Source organism: Camelus dromedarius, chromosome 30, assembly GCF_036321535.1.
Source record: "Camelus dromedarius isolate mCamDro1 chromosome 30, mCamDro1.pat, whole genome shotgun sequence".
NCBI lineage: Eukaryota > Metazoa > Chordata > Mammalia > Artiodactyla > Camelidae > Camelus > Camelus dromedarius.
In genome coordinates, this window is record NC_087465.1 from 17,971,827 (window position 1) to 17,987,083 (window position 15,257).

Here is a 15,257-nt window from a genome sequence, read left to right on the forward strand (position 1 = left end):
AAAGCCATAAACATCGTAGCTACAATTTATCAAATACGTATGGTGATTTAGTCAGTTTACACGTGGTAATTCTTCAGTCTACAACAAATTCTGCAAGATAGGTAATGTTGTCCTTATTTACACTGTACAGATCTAATACCTATTCTTCAATTTGGGTATCCACCCATCCCCATCAAAACCATTTGCTTCAGGGAAAGCTGATTCTCATCTTCAGACCTCAGAAGCCCACTTGAGTCTCTGTAATTAGAAGAGCTGACAAATCCCCTTTTATTATCAAAGCCAATTTGGGTTGGTTTTTTTTCTATTCTTTGCAACCAAAAGTACTCTAACTGATATACAGGATAATATTCATCCTCCAAAGTTAATAACACTATCTTAAAGAGGTGGGGATTATATTTTCTTTATTTATAATTTTTAAACACTAAGGAGAAGCCTGGGTGATTTCATAATACAAAAGCCTGAAATTTCATTAAGTATTTGCTGGATGAATGAATTAGCTGAACAAATGAATGAATAATGATTAAACTATTGAATATGAGATAATTTCTCAGTCCCTATTTTGCCCCTACCCTTTCAGGCTGAGATGCATGACTGACATTGTTACGTTAGAAGAAAATAGAAACAATAATTGATGTAACTCAGCACTTTGAATTTAATTTTTCTTAGCCGGTTGATGATAGACTACTGTCTTTATATCCTATAGTAAGTCATACTTACCTACCATCTCCCCTGCTTGCCATTATTTAAAAATCATACGTAACTCAGGTTAGGTGGCTAGCACCTAGAAAGTAAGAAATAGAAAAAAATTAAACACATCTTACACCTGCTCCTGTGCACACTGACCTCCATCTCACATTTCTATCCATCAGTAAGTAATGTCCACCAGAGAATGAGAGATTAGACTGTAAAGTGTGTGTTGTTTTGTTTTACTTGTAGTGATCAAAAGTGCAACAGATCTTGTTCAACTGCCAACGGTAGTTGTCAAAGACATTAATGCCGTGACTTAGGAATCTTCTTCTGCAAGAAACCTAAAGAATAGATAGAGATGACACATAGCTGAGGGGAAAAGGTGTGGTGGGGAGAAGAGGAATATTTTAAAGATATTAGTCACACAGACAAACTGACCATCTGTCATCTCATGACTGGTAACTACTCCACTCAGAGGGAACTGGCTCTCACATTGAAAGTGGGAAATGCCCATAGAGAAGGAGAAAAGGGGATTTATTTCCAGACCCTGCCAACTTCCATGTTGCTCTCTTGCTGTGTCATAGTCACAGATCTGTGCAATGACAGGAAAAATATCTTCCAATCTTCCTGTTCAATAAATGATTTTATTGATCTCCACTTTATCTTTTATTTTTCCTATGATTCAGCAGGTCAGAACTCAGTAGCTTCTTATCATTCAGCAAGATGTCCACGGAGTTAAAATGTCTTACAAGTTAATAGGAGGTGAAGAAATTTATTTCAGCACCAAGGAGAGTACCCGGTTATTTTCAAATGGTTTTATGCTTTCAAAACTGCGTATTATTCATGAGGCTTCTAACCTCATGACATTTTGAAAGGTGGTTTGATAGAAAGCTGCTAAGAACTTATTCCATTCATGAGAAAAATTCTACTCATTTCTATAAAATTAAAAACTTGCCAGGGTTTTGTACATGTACATGATTTCAACAATGTGCTATTCTTTTAGTTTTCAAATGCAATGGAATTAGGGATTATTTCCTTATTTTTCAAACGTCAAAACCACAGTTTCTGAATGGGCCTAGATTGGAGGAAGGTTCAGCGAAGTCACAGAAGTGTTAAATTAAGTGATTAAAAACTCCATGAGAACAAGTCCTAAAATCTTTCTCACTCCTGTATCCTCAGAGCCTGGCACATGGTAAATGCCCAATGAATATTTATGGGAGTCAAGGGAGAAAGAATGAATTAATGAATGGCATTCATTAAGTGAGGAGGAATGAATTAATTAATATCTGGTTTGTAGTGTAAAGTCACTTTTTGCAACTGGTCTCAGAGATCCTCACACTGCTCAGCCTGAAACATGAACAAATCTTTCTTTGCCTTATATCAGTGGAGACTCTGGATCTTAGAAAAAAAATCATGCTCCAGATCATGCCTTTCATCTCTATTCTTGTCTAAAGGGTTTTCCTTAGAGCCCTGGAAAGGTCACTGAGGTTTCAACCCATGTAATCCTACATCTCCAGGGCAGCATGTCAGCCACCCACCCATGGGTCCTCCAATGCCCAGGCCAACAGTCATCCTGGTTCTGCCCTGTTACCAGATGGACAGGACCCAGGCACAGGAGGCTAACTCTCGTCTTCTTCCACAAAGTCCCCAGGTAGACCATAACTACTTGTTCTTATTCCCAGACAGCCCCTTCCTTCTGTGCCAAGAGTAGAAAACATCAGGCCTTGCTCTGCTGAGAGATCCTCAAGAGTCCAGAGACATCTGAGCCCAGCTGTGCTAGGAGACAAAGGATCATAGCCCAGTTCTGCTCTGAGCTGCCACCATAGCCAGACATGGGGTCACCCTGGGAGACAAAAATCTACCAAGGACATGGCCAAAGGTGAAAGAGAAAACATGAACAAGTAAAAACAGTGTTTAAACAGATGTTTCCAACAGCCAGCATGTTGTGAAGACTTCTCAGGCCTCTGAATTTCTTTCGTTTTTTTTTTTTTAATTTCGATTTGTGCACCAAAACATGTGTGAATCAAGTCAAGCCTCCTGGCTCCCAGGTAGGCACAGCCCAGTTCTAGCTCCTAGAAGGCTCCTAGGCTAAGGCTCCACTCTACTTGGACTGTACTACCAGGCCCCCAAAATGGGGGGAGCTGCCAGGGAAGGACTGATTTCCTTTTCAAACTGCATTCTGGTACTTTGTACTCCAGCACCATTGGCCGATCAATATTTAATGCTTGGAGATTCTGACTCTGCGGGAGTCATGTCAGGGGACCTTGGGAGCCAATCTGCTTGAGCTTCTGAGTGATAATTATTCATGGGCTCCTGCCTCTTGCTCTTTCTCTCGCACGGTCCCACTCTGCAGACTCAGTGCCTTATTCAGTCTTCTCTCTCGCTCTCTCCGCTGCTGTAGCTGGACTGTCCGCCTTCGCCACCGCTCAGCTTCTGCACATCCCTACAATGGCTAAAACAGCAATGGGTAAGGCATCGCGCCTCGTTCTTCCTCGGCCCGACCTGGAGCCCACCTCTCCCCTTCTCTCTTAGAGCTATTTTAGAGATATTTTATAGAGAAAAAGACGTTATTGGGAACATAAGAATCAGGAAGGACGGGGACAGTTCTGGGGTTTGGGGAGGGCAAAGAGGGGATCCTTGGAAATCTAAAGCGAAGATTTTTTTTAAGGTAGAGGCAGGTAAGTTTCCTTCCCGTGGGTAAAGAATTTATTCTGTTTCCATATTTTAAATTAGGGCTCAGTCGTAGGGGGAAGGGGCTACCTTAACTGTAAGACTTAAATGGGGTTAAGGGACATTTGTAAAAGTGCTTTGTAACGTTCTTTATTCTCTATTAAAAAAAGGAGGGGGGGGAGAAAAGAAAATAGAGAAGAGGAAGGAGGGTGGGAGAAAGGAAAGAGAAAAATGCAAAGTCAAAGCGGTCCCATCTAGGCTGTTTGAAAGATGGGTGGAGACAAGGAAGGCGGGTGAAAGAACCGGGCAAATTTTATGGTATTGTCTGGTCGGAAAAACCGCTAGTCCTGGGGCGCGGTGCCGCGGGGTGGGGGCGCGGGGCGGGGGCGGGGGGGACCTACACTCCTTTGTTTTAGGGAAAGGGAGGGGAAGGAGAGAGGAAGTCGGGAGGGCACAGAGGGCGCGGGTGGGCAGCTGCAGGGGCGGGGAAGCGCGCGGTTGGGGAGGGGTGGAGGGACAGCGGTTTCGCAGGCGCTGGGGTGGGGTTTCTTTGTGTGAGGACGGGCGGTCCCGGATGGGGGTGGGGGGGCAGGCACCTGCAGCGCTGGGCACACAATGCGGACGGCCCCACCCTGTGCGGAGCCGCGCCAGCGCCTTCACCCCTCCCCCCAGCCGGTGCAGCATCTTCTGCCGAAAGGGGGCCGGGTGGGGAGCGCAGCGCGACGCCCAGGAGCCCAGCCCTGGAGGGACAGCAGCGCCACGCCCCGCGCTTCGCGCTCCTGACTCCCAGCCTCGGCTTCCGAGTGGGACCTGGCGGTTGCCCTCGCCTTCCCCACCCTGGCCTCATTGTTCTGCTTTACAGAGAGAAGGGGGAAAAGTGGATTAACAGTCTTTTCAAAATCACGTTACATGGGGTGCTCGGGCAAGACGCAGATAAAAGCTTCTTTGAACTCATTCGATCTTTTTCGGGAAAAGCTTCTGGGACCTAGATATGAGTATATATAATAATACAGAAGCAAAAGAGGTCAAGGTCTTTAATTGAGCCAAATGAAGTATCTCTTTTGTAGGTCACACAGGGCCAAAAATCGGCAATTTTCATAGGCTCAGCCTGTGTCAGACAGATAGTCGAGACACAGAGACCAAACGAGGCTCCAGATCAGGGCCTCCATCCCTAATTCGTCTTGCTCCTCCAGTGCCCCGTGGCTAGGCGCTCGGTCCCCCCTAGGGGCACAGGCAGGGAGGGGTCCGAGATCGGGTGGCAGCTGGAAGCACCCCTTCCCCGGAACCCAGTGAGGGATGCGGATAAGGGGAAAAGCTGCGAAAAGGGCTCGCTTTGGACAGCTCCGCCCTGCCCCACCCTCCCAGGCGGAGCCCGGAAGACCTCGGGCTCAGATGCAGGGCAAGGGAAGGGAATTGGGGAGGGGTTGAGAGATCTGCAGTCCTAGAGCCCCCTTTTCTAGCGCCGCAATTCAGAATAGCCCAGGCACCCTTTGATGGGCGCAGACACTGGGTGTTGCTCCGGATCCCAGCGCCGAGCCCCTCCCAGACAAGTGTGCGGCTCTGCAGAAAGGCTGGCTCGAGCCCCGCCCGGACAGACAAAGGCGCGGCCCCACCCTAGCCGGCCACAGGCCCGCAGAGGTGACCCCTTCCCAGGAGTGCGGGGAGGGTTTTTCTTCTCTCCCTCCCACAGCTCCCGGAGCTTGGGGCTATTTTCCCCCAGCCAAAGCCCACGGCCCACGTTCTGTTCTCCAGGCTCTCCTGGGTGGCGACCCCTTGGATAGTCTCCGTAGGAGAGACCCTTGCTCCTCTAGCGAGGGGCGTCTCGACCCCACCCTTCCCAGCTGGGGCGCAGACCCGACAGCCGCTGGCCGGGTGAGGGCGCACATGGCGAGCCGGCGGCGCGTGGAGCGCAGCCAGCCCTGCAGAGCCCCGCGCCGCGCCCTGCGGTCCCCTCCCGGGAGCTGGGCGCTAGCCCCGGCGGGTGCAGACCAGGAGACAGGTTTCTGCGCAGTGTCCTGAGCTACCCCGACTTCCCAAAATTCGCGGCTCGCCCGCAAGTCCAGAAAGGTTCTGAGAACGGGGGATGGGGGCGATCTCGCTCTCTGCTCTGCACCCCCACCGAGAGGTTTATGCTGCAGGAAGGCGTCTGCAAACTCATCATCATCAGTGTTATCGCTGTTATTTCAAATTATTATTATTATTTCATGACTCAGTGGCCATATTCATTCAAAAGATTTGAATTGCCCTGATTAAGAATTAACCCTTGTTGTACTCACTTTTCTTCTTTTCTTCCTCCCCCCCCCCCAAAAAAAATAGAATTCACTCTCCTGTGCACTTTAGGTTATAAAGCAAATGTATTTTTGGTTCCTGTAAGGATTATGTGTGTTCATGTGGGTCAGATATAAGTGCAGGTGCTTGTTAAGGGCTGGGCTTGTGTGCCAACGATTGCTGGAAAGTTCTCTGCAGAGACTTGCTTGTGGCTGCAATGGATGAAAATATACATATTAAAAATATTATGATCTTCGCCTTGTATTCCATAGACTGGATCTATAAATATATAAATATAGGTTATGCACGATTTTAATTGTTTCTTTTTATTTAGAAACTGTTCTTCCAATTGCTAATTCTTGCTACTGTCTCAATTCTGCATAAAAACTTAGATCGTAAGATGGTAGCCACTATCCTATTAATAAAAATCCCACCCCAAATATGACTAATGCAAGGGCCCTTTCTGCCATGAGTAAGCAAATCATGAAAAGCAGCACAGCCTCTGCATTATTAAAATAATGGATTTTGAAATCATTCCAGTTGCAAAGCATAATCAATTAACCACCAGGGCGGGTGCTTTTTCCTGATTCATTAAACAATTATTGTATTCAGCATGATTGTACTCCGTGCATATAATATTCCCTGTTATCTTCTCTAATGAAGTGGGCACCTTCTAAATGGATATATAAATAACTAGGAGTGTAAAGAGGAGGAATTGGTCAAAATTTCAGGATAAAATTAAAAGAGAAATAGCAGTAGCTTATCACTCAATCATATATATATAGTTTATACAAGGTGAGTATGCTTTGCCTGAAGTAAGTAAGCATTAAGCAGGTAGCTGGTATAATGATAAAATTAATACACCTGGTAGCGACTGTCTATGCATGGTAAATTTCTCTGAAAGAAAATACATTTTTAAATGATAATAATTGAGATTGGATGGTTTATCATATCAAAATCTACAACTTTATTTTGTCAAAATTAACCATGGTTTTGTGACGTGATTTAAGATTTGTAGTAAATTATTCTAAGGAAGAAGGGAGTTTTTTATTGTTAGAGCAATTGCCTCTGCCCTTAGTCATTAACATTTTTAGCAGAATTTTATTTGTTACATTAAAAGCACTTTTACTTACTTTCATGGTCTTTTTTAAATTATTAATGGATAGATCGTGGGATAGGCATTTAATCATTTGGCACAATCTGTCTATCATCAGATAACTTGTTCTCAGTGGTGAAATGCTGCAAATGGCTACGTTTTAATCAGATTCAAGAAATGTCCTCTCACAGTGCCATAAAGCCAGTTCACACAATTAAATGGCTTTCCTCCCTATGATTTAGGATCAAAATAGTTACTCAGTTCTGTGAATATCTAGTAGCAGTTATCAAGCAGAATTTTAAAGGTAAATTTGTATAATTCAAAATGAAATGGAAGACAAATCAATTACATAATTAATTGAGGATTGTTGTTACTGATAAATCCACAGCATCTTTAGGAAAATTTCTGATTTATCAATCACTGGTGTTTTTTATCCCAACTGACCATAACTCCACCCCACCCCAGGAGCCCCTTGCTCACGCAGGCTGAAAGAAGCTGGCCTCAGAGCAGCTGGCTACCTGCTTTGGGTGTGGCCACCCCAAGCTGTTGATACCTAAGTCCGGTGCACATCAGTTTCCTCTTTGGCCCTCGAAAAACATACATCATTCTGTTGTCACAGGATCTGTGACCTTATATGAAAAATGCAAGAAATTTTCAGACAAAGAAAAAAAAAAAAAAAACGGAATTAGCCAGTTACCCAGATGTTTCCAGAACCCGAAGCTCATACGCTTTCCTGGTTCTCTGAATTGGAAAACCTTGGTGCCTGCATTAACTTTTAACTCCACTAGAGGGCAATCAAGTTCTCTAAAGAAGTAGGTCGATTTTAAACCCAGTCCCAAATACTAGCTAGTTAACAAAATATTTTCTTTTATCTGGAGCACTCAATTACTTCTTCAATAAGTTGATAGCATGCTTAACCTAGTGGATGAAAACAGTTTGTACACTTCTTCAAGGAAATAAAATGAAATAAGTGATCTTTATAATCTGGAAGTAGGTGTCAGTCCTGGTTAATTTTTCTCTTAAGATTTTACTTTATAATATCATTACATTGTTATTATAATATCATTTATGTTATTTGAAGGGATTGCAGTAGATAAATAGTAGAAAATGGCCAGTAGTAATATCAAAATTATATGGGAACAGAATGTTTCAATGTTTAAATTAAGGAATAAATTAAACAAAAACATTGTTTAGTTATTCATTTATTTAAAATGTCCTCAGCATTGAAGACACACCTGAATGTCCCTCCCCACCTTCAGGGAGCTTGCAAGTTAGTAGATGAAGCAGGTAGATACAATGCGATACTGAGAGGGGGCCCCCAAACTGGCTGTTACTATTTTTCCTACTTTCTAAAAAGTTCATTTTTTCTTTTCCATTTAAAGGATACCTTTGAAACCAAATCCAGTGTGATTTCAGCTCAAACATTTAAATCTAATGTTTTGTCGGCTTTCAGTAATTATTGAGTACCTCCTTGTAGTCATTTTCTTAGTTTAGTAGAAAATGTATGTTAATTTTAAGGAAATAAGAAGAAACAGATAAGTAGGAACTAATTTTTAGGATTATCAAAAGTGGATACTTTTATGTTTGCATTGGTAGGGAATTCTTTTTATCTTATATTTCGTGTAACTATAATCCATCTGTAAAATATTTAATAGATTCATATTACTATGTTCCCCAAACTTTCATATGCATGTGAATTACCTGCAATTTTCATTAAAATGCAATTTCTAATACCGTAGGTCTGGTTGAAGTCAGACATTCTGCATTCCTAACAAAGCTCCCAGCTGATGCTGGTTCTAACCACCAAACACATCCGTTTTAGAAATATGAAATTGTGATACACGCGCTCCTCCCACGATAAGCTCCGGCATCATGTCTTAACATTTTCAAGCCTATGGCAATTTTTACAAAATATTTCACCTCCAAACTCATACACTTAGGGATTTCATTCCTCTGGGAGTTGTGTGTTCTGTGTCATCATTCTCTTTTAATTAGATTTTTAAAAATATATTCACATTGCAGGATTCAGCAGAAGACCTTCAAGAGAAATGTGGAAATGAGAATGTGGCTGTGTGTGTGTGTGTGCGTGTGTGTGTAAGAAAAAAAATGTGGCTTGTGGCACAGTTGAGAAAGATGACAACTCAATGTTGCTAGTTTACCGTCACTTACAAAACAACGTGCAGAACAAAAAGTTCAATTCAGAAACTTTTAGTTGTGGAATCTCATGCAAGTGTCTGTAACTCCATTTACCATATGGCTAATTCATTGGAAACATTCTACATACTAAAGAAAGTAACACAGAGGACTGAGCAGCACTAGAATTGTCTCTCAATATATCCCATATTTATTACTTACCGAATTACCTAACAGCCTTTCTTACTGGATACCATATGAGAAAATTATTAATAACTTATTGAGTATGGCTGGATATTTGAAAACAGATTGTGTGTGTGTTTTCTGCTTACTTAAGCCAATAAAGGACCTCCATTATTTGATACTAACTTTCTAAGAAAGTCAACCTAGAGGTAAAAAAAAAAATGGGTCTCCAAGGAATATTACCCAAGGTATCATATGTCAGTCTTCCATGCAGTGGGTGACTGACCATGCAAACATGATCACATTTCTGGAAATGCTATCCTGCAAAAGTGATTCTATGCATGAAATATCTCAAATGAGAAATTTACCATTTCTCAAGTAGAGGAAACATCCCAATAAAACTGGCCAGAGAGTTGGTAGAATCTACTGTTTCACCATGAATTTGGCTTAAGGCTCAAAGTTATCTATTCCTTTGTTCCGGTTGTCTATAACTGATCATTTCAGAGTCTTGAAAACTAGGAAACTTTCCATTTTTGCAACTCCTGGTACATTTTAAAAAGTAGAAGACGTGCTAAGACAGAGCTATAAAAATAATGTGTGTTTTAAACATTTAATCCTAGCAGTCTGCAGTGGCTGTACCTACACTTCATTTGGAGATAACAAAAATCTAAACTTGTGGATCTTGAAGACTGAGCCCCAAAATTTCCTGACTGGTCCTTCAACCAACAATTTTTCTGTGACACGGCTTTTTTTCAGAAATCATTTTTCTGGCATAGATATAAATTACAGAGTGTCTGCAAGAAGTAAGTTTAATTGATTTAATCCTTATCCAGCATATATAGCACACTAGGCACTAAGCACATTACGCATATTAGCTATGTTAATCATCCAATAGCCCTAAAAAGTAGGTCCTATTATAGATGAGGATACTCAGGCACAGAGAGGAGGAGTGACTTGCCCGAGGTCATACAGTTCGTCAGATCTAAAATTTGAACCCAAGCCTCTGGCTCCAGAATCAGCGCCTTTAACCAGTACCAGCTTCTCTCGTATCTGCTCCCTGTCAGAGGGCTCCCGTCATGGAGGTCGAACCCGTGATGCCGCCATTTTGTTAAACAGGCCTGGTGGTCTTACCTTCCCGAGCGCAACTTGAAGAGGAAATACCTTCACAGTAATGACTAGCTTTAGCAGCTAACCTGGGGCTTATTAAAATAATTGTCATGATTTAGGCTTCGGGGGAAAGGGAGCTATGAGACCTTAGGGGCTGTAAGTCATGGAACCACCTGGCTCTCTGAAGGCTCATTTAAGCACAGCAGGGACTTCAGGTGCGGACACAGCGATGCCCAGTCCTGGGAGAAGGAGCCCTGACTTAATCTTACCGCTATCTGCCTGGTTAACCCATTTCAAAATGGATCCTTAGCTCTTCCCCTAAACCCTTGATGTTTAATTTTAAAATTTTGTTTTATTAAATAAATCTAGAGCTAAAAGGGAGATACAACTCAGGCATCCACAGTTAATATAACCATTAGATACTACTTCAAGACTCTCTTCATCTTACTACCTCAAAGCAGGCGGGCAGGCAAGAGAGATCCGTGGGAAGGCTCTGAATCCCTTGAGAGACCTTTTTAATTATCTTTTAATAAAGGAGGCAGGTCCTGTCATTTGTCAAGTAGACATTTGCAGTAGTAAAACCGGTGTTTATATAACCCATTTTTATTAGTCATGATTAAAGATAACATTTTGTGTACATTTGTTCTCACAAAACACTTTTATGTGAATGTAAAGGTTAATTAATGCATTTCAGCAATCACTTTGCTAGTCATCTGGAAATACTGCTTCTCTAGAAATCGTGCTCAAGAAAAGAAGCCACACATTTCACTGTAAAACCATAACCAAAATTTTAAGGTTTTTCTCATTTGTAATTTTGTTGACCTCCAGATTAAAATATTTAATACTTGGAAAAATTTCAAGATTCCAAAAATTTGTTTTTGGTGCCAAAAATTGGTAAGTGTAGTTCTTGTGTAGTACATTAAACATAATGTTGTCTGGAATTGATTTTTTTTTTTTAATCATAAAGCAATGCTTGTAAGAGTGCTTATTTAGCAGTTATTCTTCTGGAATAATTGCACTTTGGATGTCAGAGTTTGCACGTCCAACCATTAGCACAAATATTTACTTAGTATAACAATAGATCATCAGTAATATGAAACTGTCAGGCTTTTAGCTGTATGTCTTTAGAACAGCATAAAAAGAAATGGATGAAATTTATCTAAACTTAGTCCCACAAATACTTGTACAAGAGAGTGCTTTAAAGTTTCAGTTTTCATTCTACTCCCTCTTTTGGAAGTTTTTTTTTTTTTCCTATAAATGGCTGTCATAAAATTTAATTTCCATTCAACAAAACTGCTTACAGTAAACGTAATAACAGTCTCTTAGGTTGGGCTTCCTTGTAAGTAGAAACCTAACTCACGTGATAAAGCTCAATCTATAAAATATTGACTGTTACAAAACTGAGACCAGAAAATCGCACCAAGGTGTCACTTATCACTTCCAGACTCTACCAAGAGTTAGTTACTGCAGCCTGCCTTGGGACCCTGCTTTGGAACATAATTGCTTTTACTACCATGTGGTTCTTTTTTGTCCCCAACACTCACATCTATTGTTGTTATTTAAGTCTCACAGCTTTATCTGAGAAGTGCCAATTAGCATCCTTCTCCTAATCATTGTTCAAAAATATGGACAATTACCCAAGTCGATTCTAGTCTTCTAATGCACAGATTACAAGATCCAAGACTTCTGTCACTTTAAAAATTGTCTTTTCATTGTCCTTCTGACCTACTTTTTCCTGTTAGAATAAAAAAGAGGAGCAGATAAACATAGAAGATTGAAAACGTTCAAAAGAAAAATTAGATCACATGATCTATCAATATGGGACCTTGTAGTTCTCAGAACATACTCACCCACTCCATGCTTTTTAACCTTCATATAATCCCTATGAGATGGGCACAGTATACATGCCACTCTGCTTAAAAATAGGTAAATTTGTGGGGGGAGGGTATATCTCAAGTGGTAGAATGCATGCTTAGCATGCACAAGGTCCTGGGTTCAATCCCCAGTACCTCCTCCAAAAATAAATAACTAAACCTAATTATCCCCCCACAAAAAAATAGGTAAATTTTAGCTCAAAGAATTTAGTCAAGTTCACATATGGTAAGCTTTAGAGCTAGGGCCAGAACACAGGTCTAATAAAGATATATATGTATGTATGAATATTATACATATGCACATATATGGCTTCACTTGTATGTGAAATCTACAAAACAAAACAATAGAAACAGACTCATAGAGAACAAACTGGTGGTTGCCAGAGGGGAGAGGGTGGCGGATTGGGTGAAATAGGTGAGGGAGATTAAGAGGTACAAGCGTCCAGTTATAAAATAAATAAGTCATGGGGATGTCACGTACAGCATAGGAAATATAGTCAACAGTATTGTGGTAACATCGTATGATGGCAGGTGGTAACCACACTTATTGTGGGAATCATTTTATAAAGTATAAAAATATCAAACTGATATGTTGTGCACCTGAAACTAATATAATACTGACATCAATTATACTTCAATAAAAAGACATATAATATATAAAGTCAGCTAGCCCATTAGGTAAAAGTCATATGAATTGTATATTACAAGTTTTTTTAATTTTGCGCTTATAATGTCTTGCATTTTCCATTTCTGGAAGTCCCTGCTTTCATCGAGAATATACTAGGTAATTGTGGTCTTATACCACCTTATGCAAAATCAAGACAGGAGTCATAGTCAGATTTCATTCTAAGATCCACGTGAAGGGGAAGTCAGGGCATACTTTCTGATGAAAAGCTATCTGTTAACAGCAAAGGGAATAAAGAAACCAACATTCTTATCACCGATGACCAAAACATTGTTGATTCTAGAATTCACCCCACACATGCAGTAATCAGTCTGCAGAGGAAGTATGAGCTTTACTGAATTAAGAATGGATGTGAAGTATTTTTCTACTCTTCAGCCAAAAAATTCAACAGCAATGGGGAGAGATTTCAATCACTTGGTTACCACATTCAGCCGTTTCGGAGACACAGTTCAGAGAAAGTCATGGCAGCCCTCAAATGGCAGTCGCAACCAGCTCAGGAGACGGCAGGGAGGGGACAGAAGAGCCGTTCTTCTGTGAGAACCCCCTCAGCCAGAAGAGCAGACTCTTCCTTTTTGCACTCTGGCTGTATCTCATTTAAGTCCCAACCAATTTAGCTATCACCTAGGTTTGTGTTGACTACTTGGTAGTATTTAGGGACTTAAGAAAAATATAATCCCTGAGCACCTGAATTAGGCTTGGTGATAAAATCCTGAAACGTAAACAGAATAAAGTGCTTCCATTACTCCTGGAAACCACAGTGTCATTTGGTCTCGCTGTAGGACTATAAGAATTTCTTTCATCTTTCCCCTTGATAAAAGAACAAGACCCTGCGTGATATAGCAGAATGCTCACTAAATTCAACGGGAGCTTGACCTGGAGTAAGGTGAGGCCCCAAGCTGGTACAATTTACTGCTCTTGTTACAACTTTGATCACAAGGACTGATTCGTGTCGCCCAATTTCTTTTCCTCATCGCAGTTACTTTGCCCAGAATCAGTGGAATTGAAAATGAAGAGGCTCATATGCTTCTGTAAAAGCCCGTGATGGGTTGTATACCTTTGACCTTCTTAAGTGTCCCTTTATTTGATTTGATATCTCTTCCTACAGAAATGGTACGTTGCTTTGGCTGATCAAAATAGTAATCTTTCAAACTCCCGCCCCCCCACCCCAGGTTACTAAAGCTTAAGAGACCATAATTTTTGTCAGGAGAGGTGAGTGGAATAAATGCAAACTGAATCTGTATTTGTGCCAAACCAATTAGCATTACATCATCGTAGCAGAAATATCTAGAACATTACCTCATATCAGTGATCTTCTGGGATGTTAAAATAGATCTTTAAAAATCTGAAATGTCTTTTTCATTTAAATGTTGAATCCTCAATTACATATTCATCAACCAGAGGGTTTGTTTGTTTTTTTTTTTTTTGGAGGTCCAAATGGAAGCCAATGTAGCATGCAGATGTTTTAAATAAAATCGTTTTAGTCTAGTTCATCTTTCAAGAAGAAAATCACAGTGGTGGAACTCCCAGAAGTACTGCTAAACAGGATGACAGATGACTCAGAAAATATGTGACTTCGGGCTCTAGGACCCCAAAGCAATCAGATTACCAAACACAGTCCATACACATATACCCCAGTAACATACAGCATGGTCAAAATAAGTTAAAATGAGCACCAGGAGCTTGCTTTATGACATGGAGAAAGGAGGCACCAAAAAATGAGCTTAAAGGTAACTAATTCCCATCTATGTAAAGAGCTAGATAATAGGAGGGAGAGAGAGGGGAGGACTGAATTAGGAGATCAGTGGTGGAGTGTGGGTTCAGTTGTAATGTGTGACTGTGAGTGTAAGTCTCCCGTCTTTAGAAACAATTTGCAGAGTACCCTGTTTCTCCCGTTGTTTGTCACTTAAATCCTGGCACCAGCATCAAGGTCCACAGCTATTGCTCCCAATTTACCAGGTCCTAAAGCTGCCTCTATCTGGAAATGACAGTCCCCAAAGAAAGAGATACATTTAATTCACAGTTTATATAAATTGGAAAGCTTCAAGTAAAGACATGTTGTCAGTGAAATCTCTTAGAAACCAATGCAAATCTACTTGCTGTAAAACCAGTGTCAGGGACCTAAAAATCCTGCCTTCTGTATATCACCTAACTTTGTCCTTTACTTTCTGCCCAGAGATCTTTCAGAAGAAGAAATTTAGGTTGAATTCACATCAAGTATTTTAGGACTTGCCAAGAAAACCTCCCTGCTGGACTAAAATGGTCACGGGGAAAACATGAGAAAGGGAGGGAGGAAAAGGGACATTCTAACAGGTCCTGAACATCCTTCATCAGAGTCCCCAAAACACAAGTCTGCGGTCAGGCGTCCAGTGTCCTGAATGACTGTGTCTTACAGTTGTTAAGAACACCGCTGTGCTGGGACACAGACCAGCAGTCCATTCCAAGATTATGAGATACTTCTCCCAAGATAGCATTTTCGTGACATTTCCAGAGCATTCCTGAACTGTCTTTCACACGTTAACAGAAAGTCTTAATACATATTACTGCTGTTTTACAC

General features: G+C 41.2%; 1 protein-coding gene across 1 annotated transcript in view; it reads left to right on the top strand.

The window, feature by feature from the left end:
• Positions 1-2,770: 2,770 nt before the first annotated feature.
• STMN2 (stathmin 2) overlaps positions 2,771-15,257 on the top strand; it is a 41,766-nt gene continuing 29,279 nt past the window's right edge. Inside the window, exon 1 of the mRNA XM_010979401.3 lies at positions 2,771-3,154. Within this exon, the coding sequence (XP_010977703.1) occupies positions 3,136-3,154 (19 nt within the window). The 5' untranslated portion in view covers positions 2,771-3,135. The remainder of the gene's footprint in view (positions 3,155-15,257) is intronic.